Source organism: Hydra vulgaris, chromosome 09 (genome assembly GCF_038396675.1).
Source record: "Hydra vulgaris chromosome 09, alternate assembly HydraT2T_AEP".
NCBI classification, from domain to species: Eukaryota; Metazoa; Cnidaria; class Hydrozoa; order Anthoathecata; family Hydridae; genus Hydra; species Hydra vulgaris.
The window spans coordinates 49,502,247-49,529,754 of NC_088928.1; the positions used below are offsets into that span (position 1 = coordinate 49,502,247).

Sequence of the window (27,508 nt, forward strand, 5' to 3'; positions counted from 1 at the left end):
AAATTATTGCTTGTTCTAAATTTTTAAAATCATGTTCTGAGTATTGCATATCAGAAAACCATATATCAGACCAAGTTGATGCAATGAAGTCGCAAATCAAGCTAAATTAATTATTATCCGACTTAGTTAAAATAAAAGTCTAAAGGGCATAGATTGCTCTTGAATTCCATCTGGCGTTGTGTAACGATGGCAGACTTTTAAAGTTTATTGCTGGAAAACTGTCATTCATCTTCATGTATTAGTAACTTTGTACTAACTCGGACAAAAACTCCAAATTGTCTCTCCATTTATTAGTCTTCCCTTTACAAATTTGTTCCCCTTGCTTGAAGCTTGACTTCGAATTTTCATAACTTTTTTGCAGGTTTTCAATAAATTTGTAATGTACTTCTGGCAATTTTGACACTCCTTCGTTCAGAATTTCATTCATAGTATGTTTCAAAATTGTGTCCAACACATGATGCTGACAACTAGTGAATTAAAATGGTTCAAGATTTTTTCTTTCAAATTAGCATTGCTGTTGAATTACAACTTCATTTCTACTCCCAGTATTCACACTTATAGTATCAGATATTATAGCTTTAATACTACTCCATAGTTGAAACTTATCCAACACTTCAACTATTACACTGTAAATACTTATAGTTTTCCCATCATCAAGTTTTAAACTGGTTTCACCTCCTTTTCTGCCTTTTTTAAAACCAAGACTTGATGCTCCGTCTCTGACATTCAACATACTCTGGATTCTTTCTGCCGTCAAATTGCAACACCCAAATATTCATTTTTTAAATTACTTATCATGTGCTGTTCCATTTTTTGAGCTGCTGACATTGTAGCTCTATAAACTCCAAATTTAAATATGGCTTATACATTGACAACACGTTCAGATAAATTTTTGCAAACTTCTGCTGATTTCTTAATAGTTAGTTTTGACTTTTAACTAAGATAACAGTCACAGTGGCGTTCTCATATTTTCTTTTAACTTATTTGTTTGGAGGAATATAATTAGAATCTTGTTCATCATTTTGTTTATTGCCTTCTTCATTGTTGTCACTGACCTCTACTGTATCTGCTTTAGGTATGCTAGGTCTCTTCCTGCCAGCCTTAGATGGATGTACTTTAACAGTTTTTGATGTGCAATAACCAACTTGACCATTATTATCCACTTGTAAGAAAAAAAATGATTTGTCTTTGCTGCTAAGCCTGTTACCATTTACTTTAGTTATATCAAATAAATAATCCAACTTTTCTTTAAGACATTGTTTAAGTTTTTAAACTAAATAATATATGTTAATAAGAATTTCCACTTTTTTTGTTATAGACCTTTTATTTATTTTTGGTAAACTAAGCTTGAGCCAAAAATCAGATAATTCTGCGCCAACTCTTTTACATTTCAAATAATTCTTTGACTTCTCTGAATTTAATAAGCATATAAACCGACCAACAACAAAATAAGCTTTTGGCATTTTATTCAAATTATCAAGTGGCTCTTAAACTTTGGTTATGTGAGATCTTGTTGATTTTGATTTCTCAAAGTGGACTAGATTTTGAGACTAGGCTTTGATATTTTTAGGTTTTTCAGCTATCTGCGAACTTATTCTTGACATTTCTAAAATATAAAGTAAACATTAATTATAATTGTAACCTACAAATGAAGCTTAAAATTAAATCTATTTTACATTTTAAGCACACATAAATAACTTATTTTAATTATATTTATTGTAGATTTTAGTAAATACAAAATAATCACATTGATTTGAATACGCTTATTTTGACAACAAAACGACAATTAAAGATAACACTTGCAGAAGCTATTGGTATTTGATGAATTTAAACAATTTATGCATAAAATTATATATATATATATATTTATATATATATATATATATATATATATATATATATATATATATATATATATATATATATATATATATATATATATATATATATATATATATATATATATATATATATATATATATATATATATATATATATATATATTACCATTATTCGTATCATGCAAAGCAATAAAAAATGTATAAAAAACGTAGAAAAGGTTACTTTTTTAAGTTGTTTAGAAAAACAAATTAAAAAAAAAAACCGTTTCGACGGGGGATGTTTTTGCAACCAAAGATTTATCAGCATGTATTTCTATAAACAAATTTAATAATGTCAGCTTTTAAAAATATACCCATTTATTTTTAAGAAAAAAAATTAAAAAGTCGAGCCTCTAATATGTATATATATATATATATATATATATATATATATATATATATATATATATATATATATATATATATATATATATATATATATATATTTGTATATATATATATATAAATACATAAATATACATATATATATATATATATATATATATATATATATATATATATATATATATATATATAATATATATATATATATATATATATATATATATATATATATATATTATATATTTTAAGTAAATAGTTACAATTAATTTCACGGATTTTGAAACCCTAAAATTGACACGAGTTATTCTTTTTGTTTTAGCGGGTTTTAAACACGCTACAAAACCTGCGTAACTTTATACGGAAAGTAATTCCATGTCAAAACAACCAGGACATGCAACCCTATGTCCTTGGATTTTCTTTATATTTTTACCATAGTTAGTACATTATAAAATAAGATAAACCCCAAAGTTTCAAGGTCTAACTCCCAACGGTTCGTGAGTAATGGTTGTTTTAGTTTTAGCAACAATTATTGATTTAGTCATTTTCCGCCATTTTTAAAAGTACATTTCTCCTTATTAAACCAAGTCTTTAAACGTGTGAATTCTAAAAATAAGTGACTTAGTTAATCTCTAGGTGAGGAATTCAAATATATAAATAAAAAACTCAATTTTTAATTAAAAAAAACATAAATATCAATTATAAATGTTAAAATAATGGACACCTGCCATTGTAAAACTTTTAGGTGTGCGGTAAAATTTTAAGCTTAAATTTTCAAATAAGATCAATGTATGTTTGAAGAACATTGTGTGAAAAAATCATTTATGCCAAATGCATAGTTTTGTAAATATTTTACTATTGTACTAAAAATGTATATATAATTGCAGGGGCGGACCACGATTTTTTGGTGTTTGAGTTAAATAACTTCCAGCTAAGTTCTATACTCCAAACCTTTGAATGTTCATACTTATGTCATTTAAAAATGTTTTGCCAAAAATTGCGCTGCAAAGAGCCTCGGAACAAAAATACCCTAAAAAGTAGAAATCATCCGCCCAAACGTTAGGGGAATTGATTTTTCCAAACAGAAAAATTACTTGCTTTAATAAGACTAAAAATTGTACATATTTTTAAAATTTTGTCAAAAAATCATTTGGCATTTAAAATGTATAACAATGTAAAGTTTACAACCCCCTCAAAACGAGGGGGTTGTTCAATTAGGTATAATTTCTAAACAAATCATTATTTTTCAATGAAATTTTATTACCTTAAAAAAATTTATACCTAGTTTAGGATATTAGATTTCATATTTCAAAAAATAAATTTCCCCCACGTTTTAGATTTCTAACTTTTAGGGTATTTTTGTTCCTAGGTTCTTTGTAGCGCAAATTTTTGCAAAACATCTTTAAATGACTTAAGTATGAACATTCAAAGGTTTGGAGTATAGAACTTAGCTGGAAGTTATTTAAAATACAACCCGAAATTCTTTGATTTTTTTTTCAATTATCGCCAAAGTACTTTAGGAAAAAATGATAATTCCTATCTAAATGTTAAGTTTTTAAATCTTAAAGGTTTCACTTAAGGTTCTTAAGTTATGAAAGTTTTTTTAATGTATTTTTTTATTTCCTTTTTGTTCCCTTGGTTCCTTGTCTTTTCCAATTATCAAAGTTTAATTGCTGAATTCAGATATATTTATCTAATTTAAATGTTGCAATTAATTCTACATAAATAATATAATTAATACTTGTGCATTTTTAAATTTGCAAGTATAACATTTTTTAATTCGTTATCAAAATGATATCATATGATATTGGTAAAGTTTTGAAGTCATAAAACCTCATATTCTAGAAATAAAGAGATTTTTTTACTACATGACCTAGACACTGATACTCGTCAAAACATTTTATGGAGATCTGAGTTGTGTGCTTGTAAAGAACTATTCAGCATTTGTAATCACCATTTTCACTGCCTTGGAAAAAGATTTGAAAAGAAAAATGGCAACTGTTGTAATGTTTATAAAGTGCATAAAAAAAAAATAATAAAAGGTAATTTGATTTCAAATATATTTTATGTAATTATATTGAAGAAACCCTTCTTTAATTTTCAAATTGTATTACTTTTCTGGTGTATGTGGAGGACAGTATAAAAATTATAAAAACTTTCTAAATCTATGCCATCGTTCAGAAGATTTTTTATTGGAAGCTTAATGGACATTTTTTGCAACCAGTCATTACAAATCTTCTGGTGCTGCAATAGGTGGTACAGTAAAACGAACAACAGCAAGAGAACGTCCGAAGAAAAATCAAATACTAACAGTCGATGCAATGTTTGAATTTTGCACTCAAAAAATGCTCACAATAAAGTTCTTTAAAATTGATAAAGGAACTATGGTTAATGTTAGAGCTACAAAAAATAAACGATTTGAGAAAGGGAAAAACAATACCAGAAAGTCGAGGATTTCACCATTGCATACCAGTTTCGAAAACATCTATGTTATTTAAAAAAACTAGTAACGATATAAATCCAAAATCTATTAATATAACTAAAAAATTACCTAAGTTTAAGTTACCAAAATTTAAGTTTGATAAATTTTGAGCTAATGCAGAAATACAAATATTACGCATGTACATCCCGGTGGGAAATCGGCTAGCGAATGGCTAGCGATATTCGTAACGATTAAGACAGCGATTTGGCCACGAGGATCGATAGCTTTTTAAGCTAGCGGATCGCTAGCTACAAGTCGTTACGATAAAGATAGTGATTTAGCCACGAGGATCGCTTGCTACAAAATATTGCGACTAGCTAGCGACAAGTCGTTACGATAAAGACAGCGATTTAGCCACGAGGATCGCTAGCTTTTTGAGCTAGCGGATCGCTAGCTACAAGTCGTTACGATAAAGATAGCGATTTGGGCACGAGGATCGCTTGCTACAAAAAATTGCGACTAGCTTGCGACAAGTCGTTACGATAAAGACAGCGATTTGGCCACGAGGATCGCTAGCTTGATAAGCTAGCGAATTGCTAGCTAAATAAGCTAGCGACCCGCTAGCTAATTAAGGTAAAGAATAGCTAGTAAAAACTCGTAACAATAACTACACTTCTAGGCTAGAAAATATCGGTTAGGCTAGAAGATATTCCTGAAAAAATCGCATGCTATATTTTTCAGGGGAATGAATTATAACCATTGAAATAAGATTGCATTTATAACAAATTAAATACAAAATGTTAAAACTGGTTTCAATAAAAAATTATAAATGTTAAAGTCATTATAAAATGTTAAAAGAAAATGTATGAATTATTTTTAAAAAATAAAAAAAGCCATTAACAACTAAATGATTTTGCTTAAATTAAATTAATAATATTAAAAGTTATTTAAAAATATATATGAAGAATAAAATAACTAAAAAAAAGATGAATAAATAATAAAACAAATTTAAAAAATAATTTAACTGGAATCATTACACGAGTCAGTGTTTAATTTTCGAATTTTTCTAACAGGACTGTTTAAATCATTTGTTAAAGAAGAATTTCTCTTTCTTGTTGCAAAATATCGATCTTTAGATTTTTTCAAGTGTTTCGCAATTAAGGTAGTCATACTGGATTCAGTGGCAGTTGGAAATAAACAGTAAGCTGCATCAAAAATCAAACTTTCGACTGGTCCTATAAACCTACGCTTTTTATCTGCACCAGTTCGATTGATGCTGCAACATAGCTTGTCTGTTATGCAAGTTTTTAAAGCATTTTTTAAAAAGTCACTTACATTTTTCCCACCAAATGGCTTAATCTTTCTGCAAATGATATCTTTATCATTAGAGTGAATTATTTTTTTTTCTAGTGAATCAAACTCTTCAACTGAATTTGCTGGTAAATAATCTATATTTATATTTTCGTTATTACCATGGTTAGTGTCTAAAAGTGAACGTATGGTACGCATTTCGGTTTTCAACCCACAAACTTTTCTGTACATGGCATTCACTATAAATTGAATGCCTTCAACAGTATTGGGTTCAACGTTTGCTTTCAGAATAAAGTTATTTATTTGGTCTATCCCATTTTTTTGAGATGGCAAAGAAAAGGAAGAAGATGAATGCAATAGTGGTTGAATTTGTGAAACAGACTGCAACTCTGATGGAGACACTGTCTGTGTAACTGGCGAGTCATCTACTTGATCCATTGAGGCAGAGACAGACAGAAGGTTCTAAAACAAGATTAACAATGATTATAAATACTCTTAAATGATATAAAAACTCTATCACTATATTCTAATTATTTTATACTGATTCTTTCATTTAAAAATGGTAACTAAAAAAACAACAAACAAACCATTCAAATGAAACCAAATAAAAATTCTTATTTTCACAAATGGGATAAAAAATTGTTAAAAATGTATACTGAATTGGAATTGGGGAGCTTTGGTGGCTCCCACAACGGCCATGATGGTAAAGACGGTTCTTCAGAAAGGCTTTTTCTTTTCTCTTTCCGTTTTGTAGATTTATAGGAGTTCTCTTGTTTTTTTGATGTATTAAATTCAATTTCTACTTCTGATTCTGCAGTGAGAATATGCTACAAAACAAATAACTTTTTTAGTATTTGTACAATCATAGTTTTATATGCACAATAAACGTATACAAAAATCTATATTATCAAGAAAGCCCACCAGAAATCAAAATAAATTTAGATCATAAAAATTAAAGTACCTAAGTTAAATATTCAACACATTTTCTGCAATACTAAGTATATTGATTACAATATAAATAATTTATTAAATTGGTTTAAAAACACTCACATTCAATGGTGGAATGCTCTGCCTTTTGGTTTGACCCACACGATCAATAAGTCTAAGGAGTCCGTTTTTAGGAGTAAAATTTTTGTTTACTACAAGTTTTTGAATTTTTTGAATAAGCAATTTCGTATCAATTCCAACTGAAACGTATACAATAAATAAAAATACAATTTTGTAAGATTAATTTACTTTTAAAAAATATTACTACTGAAACACTTTTAATTTTTTAATTCCAACAGGGTATAAAATACTTATCTGTAATATGCATGCCGCATTTATTCCATCCTTATGCATTGCCTTTATTTGAAGGTCATCTTCCGTTAATGTTTGACCACGAGATCTCCAATCATCCATAGACCAATTTTTAAGTTTCTCTGACATTATTATGTCACAGTTTTTTAATTCCAGAACTTCACTGTCACAATACAAATATACAATATAATTCATCAATGTAAAATGTAACATAAAAATTATACATTTATTATTTAGAAAATACACAGTTAAAATAGTATAAAGACTTCAAATGAATTGATATATTTTTAAATCAACACAAAATTTTTAAAAAATTAAAAAAAAACTAATCAAGTTCTGTAAATAAATTAAAATTATAACCCATAGCAACTTTAAAACTTTAGTTTAATTTGCAGACCAATGGGATAATTAGAAAGTAGTTTTCCCTACAAATAATCATGATACATTTTCGAATGGGTCTAACATTATAAGCATGTGTGCGACTTTTCTGATAATATCCAATTCTAAGGACTTTTGATGAGTACGGAAATGTATAAAGTGGCTTCACATAAGATAAAAGAATTCCAGATATATGTAAACAGTCAAGACTTGTACTAGTGCATAAAACAATGAAACCATCATCAATAACAAAAGCACAATCCGGCAGATCAGCAGAAATCTTTACAGTGTTCAAGTGATTATTAGTTACTGATCGAAGATCATTTAAGCAAACAATTGCGTGTTGAAAAATGTTTCTACCTGTTTTAATTCGTCTTTTTAATAAACCCAACATATTTTCGAATTGAAATGCAGAAAATGAGTCCAAAGGTCCATATTTTACTACAAAAAAAGCTAGATGAATTAACACATGCACATTATAGACCATAGATCTTTTGCTAAATAATATAGGCATAAATTCAACAAATTTTTTAACACACTCAGATGCAATAACATGATAAGCAACATATTCATTAGAAGCCAAAACATACATGCTGAAGTGCAACATAATAAAATGGTCATAATACCGATCTGGCAATTTATCATGTAAGAGAAATGGTCCAAGATATAAAACAAACTGTCAAAATTCAGAGGCTTTCCAGTTTTTAAAATTAACCAAAGAACTAAGTTTTCTGTGGAATTCTGATGGTAAATACTTCCTTATATCATCGATTTCAGCGGATAATTTACTCAGTAAATGTTGTGAAAGTCTACAAGATAAATGCAGAAAAGGTACTTTAGTGAAATAATATGTGCATAACTTTTTCACCACACCTTGGAGTACCAGATGCATATATTCTGGAGGACATGACGATTGCAGTCCACTTAATTGAGGAATATTAAAAAGAGGTGAAGGGCCATGCTGATTATTTTCTGATATACTTTTGTAACTTTCATCAGAACGTGGTGTACAATTTTGATCTGTAAAAATAATACGATTGTAACAATACTCACCTTTGATATTACAGTACCCACATCCGTAGTATGCATTGTGATTAAAAATATTTTGAGCAAATGAACGTGCAGGGGTATCGCAGATAAAATCAACATCAGAAATAACCATTTGTTGTCCTTTCAAATCAAAAGGAACACTTAAAATTTGCAATTCATCAACCAGTTGTTTAAGATAAAAATTCAAATTTGGTTTTTCTACACCACAGTGCAATGCTACAGGAAGTGCACCAATATGATTATAATCCCTAAATGACATTAGAATTGGCCAAAATGATAATTTAGAAGATTTAAAAACAGGCAAACCATCTAAATTAAAAAACAGTCGTAATTTTACTATGCCACTGTTGCCATCTTTATTTTTTAAACTTAATTGTAAGTTACGATGGTCCATGCAATACAATAAATTGTCTTTGACGCCAATATATGACATCAAATTTTTTTTTTAAATTCTTTTTACCCAATTTTTAGACTGGTTGTAGGTTATTGACTTAGCTTTAAGTGTAGTAACAGATAATGGCAAAGTTTTATCATAATTGATGTTTAATAACTTTAAAAGAGCTTCCATAGCATTTCTAGTCAGATTATATCTTAAATAAAAGTCCAAAAGCTTTTGATTTATGTCGTAGATTTTTGATGTCATGCTAATGTCATTGTCCTTATCAGATGACTCATCTGAACTAATTACGTCGCTAGACTCAAATGAAATATCATTATTACAACTTGCATCACATTCATAATCATCAATTATTTTATTTTCAACTGCTTTAATGTTAGCATCTTCAATTAAAGATGCTCTAGCATTTTCAAAACTTTTTCGACGAGTTGTTCTTAACGACCTGATGAACTAAAAATGTAATTTTTATATTTGACAATGCTTTATATATATGTAAAGCAATATCAAAAGAATAGACTACACACACACACACACACACACACACACACACACACACACACACACACACACACACACACACACACACACAGATATATATATATATATATATATATATATATATATATATATATATATATATATATATATATATATATATATATATATATAATACATGTATTTTATATATATATTATATATATTGTTATTACATATATTATAATATATGTTATATAAAAATAATAAAAGTTAGTTAAAAGTAATATAAAGCAATATAATATAGGTAAAGTATTATCAAAAAAATAAACTAAACTTATATATATATATATATATATATATATATATATATATATATATATATATATATATATATATATATATATATATATATATATATATATATATATATATATATATATATATATACATATATATATATATATATATATATATATATATATATATATACATATACATATACATATATATATATATATATTATATATATATATATATATACATATATATATATATATATATATATATATATATATATATATATATATATATATATATATATATATATATATATATATATATATATATATATATATATAAATATATATATATATATATATATATATATATAAATTTAGTACTGATATGATATTTATGATATTATATATATATAAAAGATCTTATTTATATATATATATATATATATATATATCTCATAAATTGTATATATATATATATATATATATCCACAACATCATAAATATCCTATGAGATATAGAATAAAATGGGTTAAAACTGAATAGCAAGGGAAACACTTATGGAATGGTAATTAATTTTCGTTAAAAATGAAAGCGTTTTGAAAAAAAATGGCGAATATTAGGGTTTTTAATGGGATTTTTTACAACTTTGACTTCGAATTAGAGCACTTTCCGTTGATTTTCAGGTCTACGTTTTTATATTTTTCTGAATCAGCATAAAATTCTCTATCATAATCAATCAAAAAAAAAAAAAGGGGGGGGGGAAACTGCAGTAGCGCCACACTTATGAAAATCTTTTAACTTTGATTACATTAGGTTTTAAACAAAAATATTTAAAAATTATTTTAGTTCTTTATTATAAAGAATTTTGTGCTGTTTCTAATGACATAAAATAAACAAAAATCAATTGTCAATAGTAAACTGACTGCGCTTATCTATCTTACCAACATCTTTTTCCTCAAGTCTGGAACAGTGCGCCGAAACTACAAATGTATTAAAACATTTCGACTTAAAGGCCGGGTGAATAAAAATGAGCAATTATTATCAAGTTTTTATTAAAGTAAAATTGACCAATTACTAAGTACACTGCTTACTTTTACGTAAACAAAAATATAACAAAAGCTCGTAAAATTTTTATTCACGTAAAACTGACCACTTACTGATTAAAAGCAATTTGTGTAGCTGGCTACAAGATAGCCACAAATCAATAGCTAGTTGATAGCTACATATCGCAGTTACTAAATTTAGTATTCTGCATTACGGAACACCATGGTGTTGCGTATATGTCACAGCTTATTTCCAGGGACTTTCTTACGATATCTCAAATACTAGGTATCGTGTTTATATTAACTATAGGTAATATATAGATATCGTGTCTATATTAACTATAGGTTAATATAGGAGCGATATGTAGTTTTTGAGATATATCTCGATATCGTAATAAAGTCGCTGAACAAAAGCTACGATATTTAGTTATCAACTAGCAATCTATTTCTGGCTATCTAGTAGCCAGCTAGACAAACGCGATATGTAGCTAGCGTCATATCTTAATACAATCGCTTTCTTAAAAACTGCGATATGAAGCTATCAACTAGCTATCGATTTGCGGCTATCATGTAGCTAGCTACACAAATACGATATGTAGCTAGCGATAAATCGTTATTAAATCGATAGCTTAAAAGCTGCGATACGTAACAATCGAATAACTATTGATTTATCGCTATCTAGTAACCAGCTACACCAATACGATATGTAGCTAGCGTCTTTTCGTAATAAAATCGCTTTCTTAAAAACTGCGATATGTAGCTAGCGACATATCGTTACAAAATCGACATGTTTAAAGTTCAATTATTTTCATAATTATAATAGATCCAACACTAAAAATCGAATTTTTGAAGATGTTAAAGACATTACGAAAGAATAAAATAAGAAAAGAAAAATCGCTAGAAAATCGCTATAAAGCTAGCTAGTCGCTCGCTAGTCGTTAGCTCACTTCCCACCGGGATATGACTATTTTTGGTGGATTGCAGTAGTCGTAGAAAAAGATGAAAAATATAATGATATAAAAATAAAGTTTATGCATCCACACGGTCCATCGGAACAGTTTTTCTGGCCGAAAAGGGATGATTACATTAAAAAAAGGGATGACAACATTAAAAAATGCATTAAAAATAATATCAGACAAATATGAACTTTCAAAAAAAGATTTCAACAAAATTAATAAGTATGTATTTGAAAATCACTAATTTTTAATGGATATAATAAAAAATGTATATCAATTCAAGTATGCATCATTTTTATTTATTTTGAATATTACGATAAGCGAAATATGCAATATTTGCTTTTTTTGTAATATTTTTTATTTAATTTTTAAACTATGTATTTGGCAGAAATGATTTTTTCACACAATGTTCTTCAAACATATAATAATCTAATTTGAAATTTTAAGCATAAAAAATTTACCGCTCACCTAAAAGTTTTACCGGGGCAGGTGTCCATTATTTTAACATTTATAATCAATATTTAGGTACTTTTTAGTTATAAAATGGGTTTTTTATTTATATATTCAAAATCCTCACCTAGAAATTAACTAAGTCACTTATTTTTAGAACTCACATGTTTATAGACTTGGTTTTATAAGGAGAAATGTAAATTAAAAAACGGCGGAAAATGACCAAAACAATAATAGTAACCAAAATTAAAACAACCATTACTCACGAACCGTTGACCTTTAGACGTTGAGTTAGACCTTGAAATTTTGGTATTTATCTTATTTTATAATGTACTAACTATGGTAAAAATATAAAAAAAATCCAAGGACATAGGGTTGCATTTTTAAAAAAAATTGGTTGTTTTGACGTGGAATTACTCCGGAGTTTGTGCTGGTAGCGTATTATTTGAATCATACCTTTGATTACACTGCTTATATAACAACTTTTTTTTGTTGTTTTTTTTCTCTACACCGTGAAACATTAACATAAATTTGTTGTAGTGATCAGAAAAACAAAGCCATTTTTCTATTATGTGGTGTTATAATCGATTTTTATTTTTAAAAAATTAATCAATTACTAACAAATTATTAATAAAAACTTTAAAAAAATATATTTAGAATGAAGTATTCATTTGGTTTCTTGTTTATGTGCTTATTTTCATTTTCAAAAGGTAATTTCAAAGTAATTTTTTTTATTTTTGAATAATATGTAACATTTTCTCAAATAAACATTCAAAGGCGAATTCAAAAATGTTGAATCGCCATTCAAAGGGTAAATATATAATTTGCTGAAAGATATATCACATTAAACCATATTACATGAGGTGAAATCAATATGTTTTAGGATAAAAGTTTGTGTAGTAAACATGATATTTCAATTTTGATTTTGATTTTTGAGCAAACGTGTAGATTTTGATTTTACTAAGCTTTGATCATTTTTACAATAACGTGCTTTTAAACAAAAAATCGATAGCTGCATTATATTGAATAAATTAACATCAAATTGAAAAGTAAGTATAGTTTATATATATTTAAGTTCTTTTTTTAATATAGTTATAATGCATACAAGATACATTAGTTTTTATTAAATTTCTACCCGGTAGGAATCCGTAAATGTTTTTTTCTAATTAGAAAAGGTCTCTAACTACTATTATCTAATGTAAACAATAAGATTTCTTCAACTCTTTTTTTTTGTAAACAATGAAACTTCTTTAACTCTTCACCGCTTTGTTTCCCAAAAAAATTTTCTTGAGTGGTGAGGTGGGACAAAGAAAATTATTAAAATATACTACTAATTTTAGTGTTTAATGAATGATATATTTCAAAACTATTTTGATAGAGGGTGAACTGTCTAAACATATGACCCTGGTTGGTTCATGTGGTTAGACACGTTAATAAATTATTTTTATTAGTTTTATGCTATATTTATATATATATATATATATATATATATATATATATATATATATATATATATATATATATATATATATATATGTATATATATATTTTATTTACTATTTTCTTTTTTCAAGGGCAAAAACTTAGCGAGTGGTCTCCTTTTAGCAACTGCTCAATAAGCACACGTACACGAACTTGCAAACCTACACATAAATGTAAAGACGTTCAGTTAGTTGAGACTATTCCATGTGCTACTCATTGTCCAGGTATGTATATATGATTTGTCAATTTTTTTTTATTTTTATCTTTAAAAAAAATTAAAAAGTTTTTAATGACACAGACTTTTTTTTTTTTAAAAATGAGTAACAAAAATGTTTCCATTTTGACGCTTTTGAAACTTTGTATTTATCTTTTATTATATGGTCTTTCCATTTTTTCTTCTTTTTTTTTTTTTGATCTATAAGGAGTTTATCTGGTTGCGTTTATTTAACCTTGATTACATTTGTTGATTTTGCAACTTCCCCTCTCTTTAACTTTGTAAAATTGTTTTGTATCTCTCCAATTTTATTTTTATGTAAATAAAAAGCAAAAAAAAAATTCTATTTCATATATCACGACTGATTTTACATTGATTTTTTGAACTAGTTTCATTGCAGAACTATTGTTTTATTTAAATTAAAAGAAAAAGTTAAACTTTCAGTTGCGCAGACGTTTTCAGCCATTAAAAGTTTCTATTTTTATAGTCGATCTTGATGGAGATGTGTACTCAATTATTAAGAAAGAAAAATTAATTATTCTTATCTTTCAAATGTATAAGATGCTAAGAAGCTCTTTGGTGTGCAGCCATCATAATTTAAAATTTGATTTTGCATGTTGTCAATAAGAATTTAACTTTGTTTATTTATATTAATGTAAATCTAACACTTTTTAATCGAAGGATTTGTCGGTAATTTTTACTTAAAATACCAAAACAACAGTTCGAATTACTAGAGTATTTCATCTCTGCTTTAACTTGAAAATTAATCTCATATTTGTAGAACTAATCATATAAGTGCCACATCACCTAGGTATATTCATTATAAATGTAAAAAACTTTTTTGTATTAGTTAGAATATCACTAAGTCAACTATTAGAATGCCATATGCTTAAACCTAGTAAAATTTATGCTTTCAATATTTTGTATGGTTTATTGTGTATTATTTTTGTAGAGTGTTTTAAATAAACAATGATTTTTATGTATAAAGATTGCACACAATGGAAACTAAAGGGATCGGATGTGTTTATAAGGACTTATTTTTATTTTAAGAAATCAATCGGTACTTTTTAAGGATTCACCCCTCCCCCTCATTTTTACATAGAATCGCCTCTAATTGCATACAAATTTTTTTTAAAAATAGGAAGATTTTTATGAATGAAGTATGCATTTAAAGCATATTTATAAAAGGTACATGTTATAAATGCACTAGCTGTGTTAGATGATAATAATTTATTTAAAAATGACATTAGTAACACATTTGATTTGAATGTTTAGTAAAAATAAAATTTAATTTTTTGATGTGATACTTATAAAACACACACACACACACACACACACACACACACACACACACACACACACACACACACATACACAAACACACATAATCATATACAAATCGCCCACTTGGAAGTATTGATTGAAAAATACAGTATACGTTTAAACCATTTTAAAGTATAACATAACTTATTAATTTATTGATTTATAAAGCCAAAAGTGCCCATGCAAGTTTGTAGCGAGTAAGACACCAGTCTTAGAAGCACTGGTTTAAAGATTGCGGCGGAATTTATGTCCTCGAAATAATTAGTTCCTTATTTTTTATTGCTAACTATATTTTTGAATAGTTCAAATTTAGCAAAAAAAATATTCATTCCTTATTGCCTTTTTAATTAATAAGGTCTTTAAATCATGAAAAAATTGTAAAATTTTGTAAATATTCAATCAAGTCTTTATATATAATTTTACAGTTTTCAGTAACTTGTAGGCCAAATTAATAGATATTAAATAATGCTCCATGCCCTTTAGAGACCGGGGTGAAAATTATGTTTAGCTTTTAACAAAGCTTGCTACCGCAATGAACGTTAATATGCCTAGTTAATAACAGGATAAAATAGTTTTAGAAAATTTTGAAAACAAATTTTCGTAGTTGCTACTTAAATTTATACTAAAAAGGCTCAACAGTTTATTTAAAAAAGTTTTTTTTAAAGAGGATTTTCTAAAATTTTTATAGTCTGCTTCAGAATATTTTAACCATAAAATTATTCATAACAACTGTCAAAATATAATTTAAAATTTTATCCGTTAATTATAAAAGAATCTTTTTTTGAAAAACTCTAAAGTTTCCGGAAAAGTATCCCAAGTTGAAAATTTTCGAGAAATTTTCAAACCTAATATTTTGAATGCTCTAGCAGGCCTGTTTTTAATTTAATATAATTTAAAAACTTTATTTCAAGTTGATTTTTACAAGATAGTTTTAGTAAACACTAAAACTAATTTAAATCAACACATTTAACTTTATAGACAGTACACACACATAAAAAAGTTACAATTATTTTATTAAAAAAAAAAGTTTAATGAAAGTTTTCAATTGTTTTAATTTTAAAAAAATATATGTTTATAATAATCTAATCTTAGCTAAAGATATAAGTCAGTATAAAATAAAACAAAAATTTAAAAAACGACAAATTTTGCTAAGGCAATTATTACCATACCAACTCTTGATATGATTTTTGAACACCTCAAGACTTTTTGCGGACATGGTCTCATTATTTAAAGTTCTAGAGCGAGGTGAATCTATATAACGTACAGCATGAGTCATTATATATGGGGCCTTTAGGAGGTAGAATGAGCTTTCGCAACAACGGAGTTTATAGTAAAATTTTTTATAGTAAAAAGGTTTTTCATAAATATTGAACTTAAACGATTAATAGATTTAAAAGTTTCAATCATATGAAATCTCATATTTTTTAGATGTATTCTTGGACTATTATCAAAATTTAAAAATTCATCCAGGGACAAATCAATTCTTTTATAGACTATACTTGGAGCTTTTTTATGAGTTTTATTTATTGTTTGTCATCTTTTTTTGAAGAAAACATCCAAATTAGAGGACAATAAGAAAAGTTTGACAAAAAAAACTAACCCTAAACAGCAAAATAAATTTATCACGGGATAAAAAATTTCTTATGCGTGAAAACATTTACGATTAGCTTTACTGCATAACTGTTTAATGTGTTCCCCAAACTTTAGATTTTTATCAATTGTTATACCAAGTAGTTTTACCTTATCTGAGGCAAAAACCCTTACATTACCTGTTCTTAGCGATAGGTGTTTTGTGTTTTTTAAGCCAACTAAAAGAAATTGAAACTTATCTGGGTTAGCAACCATCGAGTTTAACTGAAACCAATTGATGGTATTGGTTGCTTCTTTTTGCAAACGAAAAATAACCTTCTCAAAGCTAAAATCACAAGCATAAATAGTTTTATCATCAGCAAAATTACAAAGGTCTGTATCTTTAATAAATAAAAATAAATCATTTATAAAGATGTTGAACAAAATAGGTCCAAGAACAACCCTTGCGGCACTCCAGATAATATATCCATCCTATTTGAGGTAGAAGAACCTACTTTTACCTCCTTTTTACGGCTACAAATATAGGATAGCAAGAGATTTAGACTTTCTTTCGTAAAGGCATAGGCGTTTACTTTAGCAATTAGTAAGTCATGCGGGATATAGTCGTACGCTTTTGAGAGGTCTATTAATATTATGCCACTTATTAAGTAACAAAAAAAGGGCATGCTGCCCAGTAGGCACAGCGACGTGACAAAAACGTGAATTTCACGTTATTTTGGCACGTGACAATTAGGTGACTTTTTGGTCCCCATGAAATGACCAATTCACGTGATTTATGGACGTGTTTTTCACGTTACTTTTGGCACGTGATATTTAGGTGACTTTTTGGTCCCCATGAAATGACCAATTCACGTGATTTATGGACGTGTTTTTCACGTTACTTTTGGGACGTGATATTTAGGTGACTTTTTGGTCCCCATAAACTGTCCAAAAGACGTGCTTTATACGTTAATTTTGGCACGTAATATTTAAGCGATAATTATGCTTTATAATTACAATTATAAGTGTTTGGATTCGTGTAAAGAAAAAAAACTCATCGTCGAGGAAATATTTAATACGTATTAAAATACATGGTTTTATTAGTCAGTATATTAGTTCTTGACATAAAAATTTTTAATTTGTAACAAAAGCTGCACTTTTGTTAAAATATCCTCCTTATATCCAATAAGTAATAAGTACGAAGTCGTAGATCTGCAACTTACGAAGAGCACGCTTCAAACTTATATATCTATTCTTCCATAAAAGCACGCTTCAAACACAATCTAACAAATCAGTCGATATTTTCTTCTATAAGAGCACGCATCAAACTTTATCTAATGAATCAGATTTAGCTGAAAAGAAACGAATAAAATCTTAAATAATAGTATGATTATTTAATAATTATCTTAAATCACAAGCTTTTAAAACAAATCTTACTTTGAGAGTTGCTAACTACTTTTGGCAACAAGATTTTCTAGTTTGTTATTTGTTTTCTTTTATCTAAATCATTAAATAATTTTAAGAAAACAATACTACATACAGTGTAAAAAAATACTCTGATTGCTAAAAAAGTAAATAAGTATTTAATAAAAAAAGATGTAACAAAAAAGTCGACAGATGATTAAAAAAAAAGAAGTACATAATAAAAAATACAAGTTTAAAAAAATATTTTTTATCTATATATATCTATATCTAATATCTATCTATGGATTTATCTATATCTATATCTATATAAAGTTAATAACTGATGGGCGTGATTAGAAAAAGACCTGTACTCACCTTATGTAATAACATCTGTGTACTATGTGATAACATGATAATTTGTTTTCTTTGTTTTTCATCTTCTTATATTTGCAACTGTTTCTGCATTAACTTGTTCATACATTAACTCACTAGATGCAAAGGTGACAGCCCACAAAGTTGCTTTAAATGAGTAATCTACAAAGTTTTGAACAGCATTAAATGTCATTTTAGAATGCACACAAAAATTAAAACAATTTATAAAAATGTAATAGTTATCACATAACCACAAAGCATTATAGTGGGGATTTTATATCACGATTTTCCTTATCCATGGTCAGATTTTCACCTTGAGGCTCCTTTTGCTGTGGAAACATTCACCACGGCTAAGGAGCCTCATCTACCCCTAATTATATATAATATATTAAGTATAAAACTAAAAATATTAATAATAAAGTATTGTCAAATTAGGTCACCAATAAATACAGAGTGCTGAAAATTCAACTCAGAATCAAGTTGCATTCTCCAACAAGATATGAATTAAATCAAATTCTTACTACAAAGTGCGATCACAAAAGAAGACAAAAAAAAGGGAAAAGTGAATTTTCTCAAACTTTAAAAGTTAAAAGGTTATTGGGTCTTACTACAGAATGATATTCCTAGGCAATAACATAACAATACCATTGGGTCTTCCTAGTCAATAATATTTTATGCAGAACTTATCATTTGTCATGTAGCTTAATAAATTTAATATTAAATAAGTTATAATAACTTATTTATTATCAAATTAATTACATTGACAAATTTGACAGTCTAAAATAATATACAATATGGTAGAAAAAAAAGTATACCTTGTAGTAGGGTTTGATCTTTTGCGTGTTGCAATATGAGAATTATCTGCCATAACGTTACACAATTTTGAACTAAGCTTTATAATATATTTATTAAACCTAAATTGATAAAACTTAGTTATAAGATAATATGTTTGGATAAAATATTATATATGTGACATTTTATTTTTGTCAAAAATGCATTGCGACGTTATAAGATATCTTACGCCCTACTTTTTAAATTATTATAAAATTACAATGCAAAATAATTACATTATTATAAAAGTAAAATAAAAAGCAATTACAATAATGAATATATAAACTACGTATTTCATGTAATCATTATATCTAAAATATCCTGAAAATATCCTGAAAAAATTCAGAATATTTTCCCCCTCATTTTGCATTCAGCCAAGTTGTTTCTCAATATTTTAAAAACTTTTCTTAATTTTTGTATGAATGATGACTAAAACAACAAAAAAACAAATAGATGAATAATATATACCTGTTATATGTTGTAATATAAGTTGTATGTATGGAAAACTTTTCGGATATTTGGAAAAATATAAATTTCAGAAAAATATCTGGTATTCCGGGAATATCCCGAATAAGATAATCCCTGAAACTAAATTATAAAAAAATAGTAAATAAAATAAAGAATATCTTTCCAAGTTTCTAATCACAGGTTTTTATTATGAATAAAAAAAGTTCCAAAATACACAATATTTTGGCAACGTAACATTCACGTTTTAATCAAGTAAAATTGTCACCTGGACAAGGTCACCTAAAATATACATGATTGAAACATGAAGAAGGAAACGGGGTAAGAGCAGGCATCAAACTTTATCTAATGAATAAGTCGATATTTTTTCCAATAATAGCTCACAACACCAAATTTAGCTCAAAAGAAACAAATAAAAACTTTAATAATAATATGAATATTAAATAATCATCTTAAATCACAAATTTTTAACACAAATCTTACATGGTGAGTCACCAACTGTTTTGGCAACAAGATTTTCTGGTGTTGCTATTTCTTTGATCTAAATCATTAAACAATTTTTAAAAAAGCAATGCTATACTTGAGAGAAACTCGCTTTACATATTGGAAGGTCGTCAACATTGAAAGATAAGTAAAATGCAGTTTCAAATACAATAGCATCATAATTATCTTTTTGTGGGGAAAACATCGAACAAATCCGCGTGAATAACCTGTTTTATATTGTACATAATAACAATAGTAATAAAAGTCATATAATATATATATAATAATAATTTCATATAACTCGAATATATATATATATTAATCATATAATATTCAAATAATATAAAAAAAGGAAATAAATAAGTATTAACCCTTTTTAACAAGTAAAGCACGAGATCAAGATGTCATATATTATAAAAAGATAAAGTATTTAATAATAATATATACATATATCAATAATAAATAACATAACACATTTATTTATTGATATTATCTTGGATAAACTCTTTAACCTTGTTGATAAAAACCAAATAAAGAAAAAAAATCTATTTTAGGTTTTTATCTAAACGACTCTTGAGTAATAATGTATGCAGAAGTACTAGAGACATTATTATTGCTCAAGAATCAAGAATAAGTTCTGCTAGAACTTATAATTTGTCCATGTAGCTTACTTAATTTAATATTAAATTCGTTATAACATAACTTATTTCGTACTAAATTAAGTAAGCAAAATGGACAAATTCGCCAGTCTAAAATATTATATCATAAAGTAGAAAAAAAGCATACCTTGTATTTGAGTTTAATCTTATTTGTGTGGCAAATAGGGACGGCAAATAGGGTACTAATTTATTTAACTTAATTTGATATAATTTAGATATTAGATATTACAACTTAAAATATATTGTTCTTTTTAGTTCTGTTTTAAATGCATTGCGTTAAAAGATATTATATAGACCACTTTTTTATTTTTTAATTATGATAATACTACAATAAAAATTAATTATATTATCATAGAAGTAAATAATTATAACTAATATAATGAATATAAAAACTATACTATAAAAAAATAATTAATATAATAAAAAATATTATTTCACATTTCTAATGCCAGTTTTTTTTGAGAATAAAAAAAGTTCCGAAAGACGAGATATTTTGGCACGTAACTTTCACGTGACTTTCACGTAAAATAGTAACCTGGACGAAGTCACCTAAAATACACGTGATTGAAACGTGAATAAAACGTTGCGTGCCTACTGGGTGAGTACAATAACCTCTTCGAGAACCACAAAAAAGTTTATCAAATCTAGGCTCAATAAATATCAAGATTTATTCATATAAAATAGTTTCAAAAACTTTAGAAAGGGCCGGTAAAATACTAATTGGATGGTAATTCGACTTATCAGTTGGGTCATTCTTCTTAAAACATGATATATCAACAGCTATCTTTAGAAAAGACGTGAATTTGCTTTCATGGATACTATTATTTATGCAATCTGTAAGACTATTCCTAAAGTGAACAATATAAGATTTTAGTTGGTATATCATCACTAGTCTTTTTCTTATTATTTAGAGACCCTATAATTTTTGAAATATCATCAGGTGTGATTTGACGGAGCTAAGAACTATGCGTACACGTACTAAATTTTATCTTTATGTTTACTATACTGGGATGATCAATGTACTTTTTGATAGCTGCATCAACTAAGTCAATAGAGCCAGAGAAAAAAGACGAATGTATGGAGTCTATACTTCCAGATGGCACTGCAACTTTTATGATATAGTTATAAAAAATATTAGTCAGTAAAGAGTTGTCACAGACGATGTTACCGTTTTCAACTAAAGTGAATAACGCATTGTGATGAATACTAAATGTCGCGCCCGTTCAACTGAAACATATTGTCAACGAACCTGCACTCATCATTAAGCTATCAAAATCAATCTTTAGCGTTGCAAATCGTAGTGTTGCCCACATTTGTAAAAAAAATTATATGCAATGCCTCAGCTCCAAACGTAAAAGCAAGGAGTTGAAAAAATATTTTTTTAATTATTCCAAACTAAATTAATACTGATTAATAATTTTTTAAATTTCAATCAATAGACTTTTAGCGTTCAAAAATTAGAAACATGTAAAGTTTGAATTCTTCTGAGCTTGAAGGGGTAACACATTTTTTTGTGGTCGTAACTTTTGAACGCTAAAAATATTTTTAAAAATTTAAAATTTATCGATGAATAATAATTAAGTTAAGAATAGTATAGAAAATGTTTTATTAACTTGTTGTTCTTACATTTGGGGCAGGGGTGTCGCCGATTTTTGGAATTTTTTTTTAAATGATATGTTTTCCACGCCTTTAAACAGGTTAAAGAAATGCATGCATTCAGGTTCAGTTAGCTAGCAGAGATTTTAAAAGTAATAATTTAAGAAAGACTTAAACATCCTAAAACGCCTACAGTCTTTTTCCCTTTAGTTTTTTTGATACAGCGTTCTTACAACTACAACTTCACGTCTTCTGTCTGTGACTTATAAAAACAACTTTATCTGAATGATTTTTATTATTTTAAATGTTAATATAAGTATTATTATTATCAATATTTTAATAATATTGGTAATAATAATACTTATAATAACATTTTAATGTTTGGTGTAAAATATAATTAAAAAGTTCAAACGATAAGTAAATGATGACTGATGAGCTAATAACAGTACAACCTAAACATAAATGATTTTAATATTATAAGAAGTTGTGTTTTTCTAACTAACATAAATTTACAACATAGCATATTTAAAATTAAAAACAAAATAATGCTAAAATAATCTTTCTGTCAAAGTTAACAAGTATTAAATTTTATCCGAGTCCTTAATATAGGGGAGACCGGGGCTAGTTGGCTTGGTTTTTACTCTATGAGCTCTGTAGCCCTGACAGTATATTTTTTTTTAAATATTAAAGTGCAGTCTTAAAGAGTATGCATTAGGGTATCTTATAAAATTTGCATTCATTTACAAAAATAAATTCTTGTGGCCTTTCCGGACCCTCAAAAAAAAAAAAAAATTTGCGCCAACACACCCCACCACGGGGTAAGTTGGCGCAAACTATAAAAATGATTGTTAATGCACTATTAAGTGCAAAATTATTAGAAATTTTTTTTAAATTAATTTTTGCAACAATTTTATCCCTAAATTTAATATTACTTTTAGCTGGTACCAAATATTAGTCCGTATAAAAGCCAAACAGTAGCCCACCTTTTATCTGTGGAAAAAAAAACTAAAAAAATTTTTTTTTTAACTTTTTTGTAAGAATAAATATTTTCAATAATGTTAAAAATTAAAAAAAAAATAGTAAATGCTATGAGCCAACTTACCCCGTGAAAAATAAGTCAACTTACACCGAAAGCTTTTTTTTAATAAACAGTCTATAGATCCTGAAAAACGGCAGCTTTGAAAAAAAAGTCTGACTGGATATAGCAAACCAATTGTGACTGGAACTTTTACAATAATTTTTTTTTTTATACGACTAAATATTCTTTGTAAAGTAAAAAGGAAACGATGTTCTAAAAGTTACGTTTTTGTCCAAAAAATGCATAAATCTCAATATCTCCTATGCGCATGCGCGAATCCTGACAATACTAAGTGAATGATGAAATGGTCAATGAGGAAGTTTCTGAGTAATTTTTGTCGCTTTCTTATGAAAGGCTTTAAAGATAAACGCAGTTCGTCAACTTACCTCTGTGGCCAACTACCCCCCGGTCTCCCCTACTGTTTATTTTTTATTTATTTTTAAAAACGACTCGAGAAAAACAAACTTATTTTTATATTCTTCTACAAAAGTAGATTTATCATTGGTGTTCAAGAAAGTCTATTTTCTACATCAGTAGGCAAAGAATGCTTAGAATATCTTAAATTCGTTTTTTTTTCAATCATGTCTTTTAAATTAACAATGTTTAAATCAAAATACCTTCTAGTTTTATTCTTCATTGCTCCTAATGTCATTATTTTGTAATGGATTACTCTATTTAGTGTTTCATAACTTGATCTTCTTTTAATACCCGATTTTTCATTAATCGATCAACCTATAAAGTTCCCAATTGTTATCAATGTTTTTTTTCTTAAAAAACCATGAAAAGTTTTATAAAGCTATTAAAGTTTTTTAAGCTTTGATTCTAACCTAAAATTTTTTTTGGAACTAGTATTAAACTTCTGTATTGTTAAGTGAGGCAATGTAGAAATCTTATTACCTTTTTATATAAAGGATATATTAAAGCAAAATTTACGACACAATTTTTTTTCTGTCAATAATATATAATTGATTTAAACCAGGTTAACCTTCTTAATACACTTAAAATGTTGATAATTGTTTTATCATCTTATATATCTCATTCAACTTATTGTGTTTAGGTTTATGGCCGTTAAGAGATGAAAACAGTACAACAGTAAAAAGAAGCGTACAGGTAGTTTAATATAATGAGTATTATGTCATGTAAACTTAGCTAATGAAGAACCAAAAATAATACAAATTTAGCTAATGTAAAAGCATTAGTTTTGTGTGGCTATTTATGAATTAAAAAAAATATTTTTAAAGTAACAAAGAAACTGGTATTTTTAATATTAAATAATTTTTAAAGTGGTATTTTACATAATTTGGCAAAAAATGCAAAAAGACCACTGTGGTTTGTCATTAATTAAAGGCTGCCCATTTTAGGAGTTGTTTCTACTTGTACCTTACTTAGTGAAACTAAATTAATTGTCCTTTAGCAACATTTTTTTTATACAACCACGTCTCTCTTTAAATAAGCTCAGATTGAGTTTTAAAATGTTTCTTTGTTTTTCAAGAATTTGTGTAAATATACAATTATCAATACAAACTGATTTGTTGCTTTGCATCAAATGTTAGATGTATCAAAAACAATCAATTAAATTACTATATTAATTTATTTTATTTTTTTAAATTACTTAGTATCTAGTGGAGAAGGTTATAACTAAACTAAAGGTTATTGAACTTTTGAAGCTTTTTAAAGAAAGTTGCATCTCTCCTTAAACTACAATCAGATTTTAGTAGACTACCATATTGTTTTAGTAGGCTACCATATTTTTTTATTTTCCTTATGTATCTTTTCTCTAACATTAGCTTTCATTTTCTTCAATAACCTTTATTTGTGTCCTTGTAGATTGCCTTTAGTCCATAACTCCATTTTAATTATTTAGCTGTTTTTAATTGTTTCCTAATCCATTTTGAAAGAGTATCTGAGTATAATTTTTTTATTGCACGTTTTGTTTTGTTTTGAATCAGACAGATACTTAAGAAATGTCTGTCAGATAAAAAAGTTACATGTTTGTTGTACAATTTATTTCATTCACTTCCTCAATTATATTTGTACTGTCCCAATAAACTCATTATAGTGTTATCGAAACCATAATTGTTAATATGATGCATAAAGAGTATATAGACGCATATAGATGCATAAAGAGTCCGCACTTTCAAAACTTTAATTTGATTGTATGATGCATTGTTTGTTATGACTTGTATTGAAGTGGTGCCAAAAGTTCTAAAATGTTAAATATTTCTGATAACAATATCTTTCAGCAACTCCCAATTATAAATAATTTAAATGTTAGGCTAAAGTTTTAATTTAAAAACTTCAAAATTTTAATTTAAACCATAAATATCATATGGTCAGAATAATAAATGATAATCTTTTGAGAACTGATATTTCCTATAAACTTTTGTAAAATTCATTTACAATAACTGGTGAGTATTTTAATTCTTTGATATTTTTAGTTTTTGTTTATTTCTTATAAAATTTTTGAAAGTGCTTTCGCATTTTTTTCATTTATATTTATTGATTAATTAAAAGGCAACAACATTATAAATTTTAGTTTGATGCAAAATTAAACCGCGGAACTACTTTAAAAGATGGGCGCACTCTCGATGTAGGAAATTACCTTTCATCAGGAAACGGATATTATGCAGTTATGCAAGGAGATGGAAACTTTGTTCTTTATGTTACACAACAATGGGTACCACGTAATGCTCTTTGGGCTAGTGGTTCTTATAATAAAGGAACTGCTCCAAGAAGAGCTGTGATGCAGAATGATGGAAATTTGGTTATTTACGATGTTTATAACAAAGCAACTTGGGCAAGTAATACTAATCAAAAAGGGACCAAGCCGCATCGTTTGGTAATGCAAAAAGATGGAAACTTGGTTATTTATGAAGGACAAAACAAACCAACATGGGCAACAGGAACAAATCGTGGCTAATAAAAATTATTTGAAGTGAAGTTTTTCTAATATATATGTTCGGTTTAATGATTTTGCAATCGAAATATTATAACTACGACAACGATAAGAAATTGTTATTGTTATATTTTTTTGAATACTATTGTTTGCAGTTTTAATTCTTGTATTTTATTTTTTTGAAGCAGCATAAACCTGTTATACTTTTTTGTGATGTCCATAAACATCAACTAAATTTAAAAAATCGGTAAACCAGCTTTTTTAAAGACATGCAAAGATACAAATGTATGTATGTATGTATGTATGTATGTATGTATGTATGTATGTATGTATGTATGTATGTATGTATGTATGTATGTATGTATGTATGTATGTATGTATGTATGTATGTATGTATGTATGTATGTATGTATGTATGTATGTATGTATGTATGTATGTATGTATGTATGTATGTATGTATGTATGTATGTATGTATGTATGTATGTATGTATGTATGTATGTATGTATGTATGTATGTATGTATGTACGTATGTATGTATGTATGTACGTATGTATGTATGTATGTATGTATGTATGTATGTATGTATGTATGTATGTATGTATGTATGTATGTATGTATGTATGTATGTATGTATGTATGTATGTATGTATGTATGTATGTATGTATGTATGTATGTATGTATGTATGTATGTATGTATGTATGTATGTATGTATGTATGTATGTATGTATGTATGTATGTATGTATGTATGTATGTATGTATGTATGTATGTATGTATGTATGTATGTATGTATGTATGTATGTATGTATGTATGTATGTATGTATGTA

The 27,508-nt window shown here is 26.9% G+C and overlaps 2 protein-coding genes and 1 long non-coding RNA gene across 4 annotated transcripts in view; 1 reads left to right on the forward strand and 2 right to left on the reverse strand.

The window, feature by feature from the left end:
- LOC100215560 (uncharacterized) overlaps window positions 1-26,837 on the forward strand; it is a 78,213-nt gene extending 51,376 nt beyond the window's left edge. For both annotated transcript variants that reach the window (XM_065805964.1, XM_065805963.1), the window contains exons 2-5: window positions 12,962-13,014; window positions 13,879-14,010; window positions 24,838-24,890; window positions 26,317-26,837. In XM_065805964.1, coding sequence (XP_065662036.1) covers window positions 12,963-13,014; window positions 13,879-14,010; window positions 24,838-24,890; window positions 26,317-26,700 — 621 coding nt within the window. In that variant the 5' untranslated portion in view covers window position 12,962 and the 3' untranslated portion in view covers window positions 26,701-26,837. The remainder of the gene's footprint in view (window positions 1-12,961; window positions 13,015-13,878; window positions 14,011-24,837; window positions 24,891-26,316) is intronic.
- On the reverse strand, window positions 5,665-7,464 carry LOC136085542 (uncharacterized). The gene is made up of 4 exons (XM_065806857.1): window positions 7,258-7,464; window positions 7,006-7,149; window positions 6,612-6,782; window positions 5,665-6,417 (listed from the first exon to the last, which is right to left on the reverse strand). Exons 1-4 carry the CDS (start codon window positions 7,447-7,449, stop codon window positions 5,665-5,667), a joined length of 1,260 nt encoding a protein of 419 aa, XP_065662929.1. The 5' UTR covers window positions 7,450-7,464.
- On the reverse strand, window positions 17,950-21,398 carry LOC136084844 (uncharacterized). Its single transcript, XR_010640894.1, has 7 exons — window positions 21,234-21,398; window positions 20,233-20,505; window positions 19,968-20,087; window positions 19,484-19,582; window positions 18,672-18,830; window positions 18,330-18,392; window positions 17,950-18,244 (listed from the first exon to the last, which is right to left on the reverse strand). It is a non-coding gene; the product is annotated as an uncharacterized LOC136084844 (long non-coding RNA).
- Window positions 26,838-27,508: the final 671 nt, after the last annotated feature.

Excerpts from the sequence above, each read along its gene's own strand:
- LOC136085542 (XM_065806857.1), bottom strand. The coding sequence starts at position 7,449 with ATGAATTATATTGTATATTTGTATTGTGACAGTGAAGTTCTGGAATTA. Across the intron at positions 7,150-7,257 it reads ATGCGGCATGCATATTACAG|GTTTCAGTTGGAATTGATAC; the intron begins ATAAGTATTTTA and ends TTTATTGTATAC. Across the intron at positions 6,783-7,005 it reads AGAGCATTCCACCATTGAAT|CATATTCTCACTGCAGAATC; the intron begins GTGAGTGTTTTT and ends TTTGTTTTGTAG.